The 5,806-nt window shown below is 36.2% G+C and overlaps 1 protein-coding gene across 1 annotated transcript; it reads left to right on the plus strand.

The window, feature by feature from the left end:
* The first annotated feature begins 1,064 nt into the window (after positions 1–1,064).
* On the plus strand, positions 1,065–4,552 carry LOC131323570 (uncharacterized). Its single transcript, XM_058355422.1, has 4 exons — positions 1,065–1,196; positions 1,530–1,914; positions 2,366–2,542; positions 4,416–4,552. The coding sequence occupies exons 1-4, from the start codon at positions 1,065–1,067 to the stop codon at positions 4,466–4,468; spliced, it is 747 nt and encodes a 248-aa protein (XP_058211405.1). The 3' UTR covers positions 4,469–4,552.
* The last annotated feature ends 1,254 nt before the right edge of the window (positions 4,553–5,806 follow it).

Below are 5,806 nucleotides of genomic sequence, written 5' to 3' on the forward strand. Positions count from 1 at the left end.
CCACTCGTTTTTTTTTTTTTTTTAAATTACTCAACGGTTTGGATCATCCGTACGAGATTCGGAATGGGCTCCGCGTGTCTGTCGATTCCCAATTAGTGTTCCGGCTGTCGGGGGCCTTAGCATTTTTTCGATACTCCTACTGCTAAAGTACTATCTTGTCCCATTTTGATTAGTACTCATGATATTAACACTGAATTTTCTTCGAAAAGATAGTCTAGATATGGAGAAATTTTTGCGTGCCGGGTGAGTATATCTCATGTGGTATCCGTTTGGTACATCCGAGCAGTCCAATACACTTTTGAGTGGCTCGGATTGACACCCTCTCTCTCCTCTTATCCAACACTTTCTCTCTCCAAATCCAAGCCATCTAAAAATGCAATGGACGGTTCGGATGCACCAAGTGGGCACCATGTGGTACCCGCTCGGCAATGAAACTTTTCCCATGTGGTACCCGCTCGGCACATTCTGGTAATACTACTTTCAACCGCTGAAGTACCATCATTTCCCATTTTGATTAGTCATTGATATTAACTTCTAAATTTTCTTTGAAAAAAATGTCACTTCAGGAGGGAAAAATAAGATTATTTTCGTACCACTCCCTCCGTTCCATTTTAAATGCTCATTACTGTTCAATTTTGTTCACCCACCTTTAAAGGTGTGTGAACATTGAACATGGTCCCCTTTTGATGGGTGGAACAGTTCATATCTTACAATATGAGATTTTAATTAACCCTGCAAAAAAAATAATAATAATAATCGCCTGCAATTGGTCATAGGTAACTGTTTGTTTAAATCAAATGATTTTCATTCAGATTTCCGCAACCAAATTAACTTCTAAATTGAAAATTGGGTGATCATGGTGTTGCTTGATAGCCCAATTCAGCACTTAAAATAGAATGTATTAAGTAATAAGTCATTAAGTTTGATAATCATATTTCATCATACTTAATATTTTAAGGACCTCTTAAAATGCAAGTTTAAAAAGTTACAACAATTAAGTAGCCTGGTACCTACTTAAGCCAAAAGCCGCGCGATCAAAATGTAAATGGTAGAAAAGAAAAACAATGCCAATATCCACCACATATCTATCTGTTCAAAATGTCGGAGTCCCAGTTGAAGGGGTAGAGATAACCGCCAGACGTAGAAGCAGCAGTGCTGGGTCCATCAGTCGACATACTCTGATGGAAGGGCTGTTGGTAGCTAGAGTCTGAAGATTTTTAGAAAGAGCCCCCCGAAAGAGAATAAGATATGAAGTTCGACATATTATTATTAGTTTATAGATTGCTACAAATTGTATCGATGTTTTTTGTTACCAAAAATATTCGCATTTGTTAGTTTTGGATCAAATTTTTGTGACTTATTGATTCGTTTCAGCGAGAGAAATCGGAAAAGTATAAAATTTTGATCGAAACTCATAATCTATACTACTTCTTTTAAATGTACGAAAGTGTTTCCTACATTTTGTTTTCCACAAATGCCCCAAGCATTTGTAATTAATACTTGTCCTATCCTACACCTCTTCCCAACAGACACAATACAACACAATTGGCAATACAACGGTTGCAACAAAACGATACAAAACAACGGACCAAATATACCCCTTCAAACTACTAGGAATAACTGAGCCACCCCAATTAAAAATAGCGCTTCCCTTCTCATCATCTTCCGCCCGTTTTCCATTTGGCTGCTTGTGCACCATCTCCAAAAACGAAGCAACGCACCTCTCCCGCTCCTCCAAACCGAAGCAGTGGATATGGCTCTCCCACCAACGCCTCAGAATCACTTCTAATGCCCCCCTTGCGAGATCAATCAAAATTTCTTCATCCACCATTGCCCATCGCTCAGAATCACTTCATGCTTCAACCTTTTCTCTTTTTTTGGTGCAACGGAAATTCGCTTCTACCTTCTCACACAGTAAGCAATCCCTAAATGTCAATACAATACTTTGTTCGATTATGATGGATTTTGTCACAACAAAGATTTATTGCACTTAAGTTGTTCGATGGATTGCTTCTATGGGAATTCGGAATTAAAAATCAACTCTCCATCTGTGTTAGACGTGAGATTACTCCACCCACTTTCCGTGAGTTTCAATCAGCCCCAAAGCTTAATGATTAATGACTAGAAACTCATTGACTCATGATCAATGTTGGAAAAATACAATTTCATGTTTGTAGTTTTTGGAAGTTGGAGCACAATTAAGGTTTCGCTCTCAAAATAGTTAACTTTGGGAAAATCATTTGGCATTATTCAGTTTTGGTTATACAAATCTTCCATTGTTATATCTTAATCACCCTTTTAAATTGACTCTGCCCGTTCATCAAAATAGTTTGCATACTGACCATGATTCAATGGTGCAAACCAGATCCACTCTATCGGTGTCTGTCACTCGCTCAATGTTCACTGAGGATGCCAAACTTTGGAGACTTTAAACGGAATTGCCTCTTGGCATCACTAGCACCCTACACTGACATTGGTCGGCTCTCTTTGGTGTTTCGCTTTGTTGAGAACTTCCCTGCCAATTTTACTCCGTACCATTCAGGTAGAGCACTTGTTGTCTGGTAGTGTTAGAGTATATATTTACAGATTGCATACTTTTTACACAATTATTACCCCAGAAAGGAAACATGTTGGATGATGAATATCCCAAGATAGAGGGTTAATTATTTTTTAGGGTTATCGCTTAGAGATAGTTATTACAGTCGGGGGACTATGGCGTCTTTTCTGGAACACAGGTCTTAGTTTGATCCTTTTGAATATATATATCAAGCACTTTTCTATTTTGTTCTTTGTTTTCTGAATTTTTGTTAGTGCTTTGTGGAATAGAGCGATTTGCGGCAAACCAATGTCACATGTACAAGGTACATCAAAGGGTTTTCTATGATTTTTCAAAATGGGTTTTGGTTGTATTTGGGTGGCGTTCTGCGAAACCATTTTGTTACTTGTTTGATGCCTTTCATTAAAATAATAATAGAAAATCCACATGAAGATATAGCTGTTCTATGAGTTTAATTAGGGCTAATAGAGGCTCATCGAAAAAAACAAGCGCTAACCGATATGGAAAAATTATTCAGTGCCCTTGGGCACCGCCACGTTTTGCTCCATGCCACTTCAACACAACATGTTGATGTGAGATCCAAGACTACGTACTAAACCCCAAGCCAATGTGTACGCAGCAAAGGGCCCATGACAATGCCCCTAGGCAGTAAAAAAAATCTCTCATTAGGTAGTTGAGAGTTGAGACACTTATGCTTGGGTCTGATCTCATGAGTCACCTCCACATGTTATTGAATATTAGTACACAATCCTTGCAGTTCTTGTATTCAAATCCTTGCTGTGCTTTAGGTTACACATTTATATTCTAAAATCCCAGGTTTTTGCTCTCTGTTGTCTAGGATGCTTTTTGGATTATTGATATAACTTATAAGGTAGTCATCTAATTTCGGCAAGGTGTTTCTTGTTTTTGGTCATTCTCAAGACCTACATGAATTTGTGACTAAGTCTTCAAAATTGTATACACTGCATTATGCTTGTCAAATGAACGGACTAGAAAACCTTGTAAAAACAATTATGAGCTTCTTATGATTGTTGTTAGATATTGTATCTGACAAAGTGCATTCCGAAGGATTAAGTAGCAAGAATCTTTCTTTATGGTTTTGTATTTGATAACACTTAACCCTTTCTCATTTATCCCATGCGTAATCTTCTATTCTTTCATATATCTCATTTGTCCTCATTTATTTTTCACCAATAGCCGTGGTTCATTATTGTAAGCAAAGTAACTAGATACTTAAGCATAGGTGAGTGGTACTTATTCTAAAATCATTGAATTGACAAATTCATAGACACATGGTACAAAAATTGTTTGTAGCATAATACCAAAGGCAAAGGAGATTCTCCTCCCTTCCATTATTTTCATGGTTGATCACTCCAAAGGGAGAGAATACATGTCATTTTTCCTAACTGGATATCTATACCAGCGACGTAGCGATTTTAAGGAAATAGAATGGAAAAGTTGTTGGAATCAAATCTATGAAACATAGTTGTATGCTTGATTGGGCCAGCTATACATCAGGGAAAGGAAGTTATATAAATAGGAGTTCTGCATGGGAAATCCGATTTTTTTTATCACTAGATTATAATCTTGATTGGATGATTTTACAGCTTGGTTAGCAAGAAGAGTTTGGTTTGTAATTTTGAGGGCTTGTACTTGCTTGCTATGTATGTTTGACTGTTTGTTCTAGGAACGTACAACATATTTGTCAAATCTTAGGAGTTATGTATGCATTTGTAGAAGGTTAATTTTAAGATACATTTGTAGAATAATAACTAACTTATCCATTTGCATGTCACAAGTTTTGTGGACTACTAATGTATTAGTTATTGATAATCGGTCATGATGTTATGGTTTGCAGATAGTGGAATTGCTTCGAGAGATAGAAAAATGTGTGTTAAGATTGTGACCTAATCAAGGTGAGATTTGTTCTTTACACTTCTTCTCCTTGAATAAAGAGCTAATTACTTAATTTAGGAGACCGTTCAGTAGTTCAGCACATCGGATCATGCAGCCGAGGTCTCTCGAGCAATCTTACAATATGGACGTGCCTCTTTGAACAAGGATATTGGTGCTTCAATTGATGTATTATCTGTTTCCTATGTAAGTAACATCTCCTCTCAATTGAGGTCTCGGATGTCTTGAGGGGAAAATAGAAAATAAAAATAGCTCTACAAAAATATGATATACGCTAAATAATGTGTTGCAATCATTATCAGAAGCAAAACAAATATTCTTCCTTATGTTTCAAACTTGGCTTATATTTGAAAGAAAATCTTCTAGCACAAATTATATGCTTTCGCCTTCAGAAGATGCTTCTCTAATCTTATTCAGTTTTTTTTCTCAAAATTAGTTTGATGTGTGAATATAGATTTGGAACAAAATAAAATGCTTCACACTACTCTTGTCATCAAAATATTCATTTGCACTTGAATATGGTTATAGATATGTATTGGGTATTTATATGCGTATTTATATGCTTATTTATCCAAGTACTATATATAGGAGATATAGTGGAGTAAAGGCAAGTGATCTTAAAAGATATTTTATATATAGCTGGGGCCTGAGAGTTATATGGACACCAGTACTTATCAAATTTCTTTCATAGTATGATACTTTTGATATGTGATACATTTTTCTTAGCCTCTTTGGTTGGTTTAATATGAGGTTTCTACTTATATATGCAGATGAAGGCATAACAACACCGTTTCTCTGAATGTTCTCGTGACTTTCACTGCCCATCCTAAGGATTCCTCACCATCATCTTGCTGACAATGTATGAATTTGAAAGCTTTATGAATACAACCTTGTGTCGATATCGTAAAACATGATACCACATCTAATTTCCTATGACCAAATAGAATTCAAATGCATCACCTAGAAGCCCAATCCTTCAAAATGCAGCCCATGATCTTGACCGTCATTTGGTAGATTTTCACTTTTAAAAGAATTGCCCAAGCACAAAAGAAGAAGGTGCGTGCTGTTCCTTGAAATTCCAAATTCCATAAACGATATATAATCGTTAATGCTTAGCTAAAAGTAGGCAAATTGTATGCAGAAATTATTCCATTCCAACTTTTACGTACTCATTGATAGAGAATACATAATGTACTCATATTGTATTGCCTCATTTTTACAATCTAAGAACATTCTGAAGCTCAGAGATTAAAATTGGTGTTGCACATCTATGACTTCTTGAGACAACCAAACGAATATCTTACATTGGGTAAATTCTTAAAATCAAAACTTAAA

The sequence above is a fragment of the Rhododendron vialii genome, chromosome 4a (assembly GCF_030253575.1).
Source record: "Rhododendron vialii isolate Sample 1 chromosome 4a, ASM3025357v1".
NCBI classification, from domain to species: domain Eukaryota; kingdom Viridiplantae; phylum Streptophyta; class Magnoliopsida; order Ericales; family Ericaceae; genus Rhododendron; species Rhododendron vialii.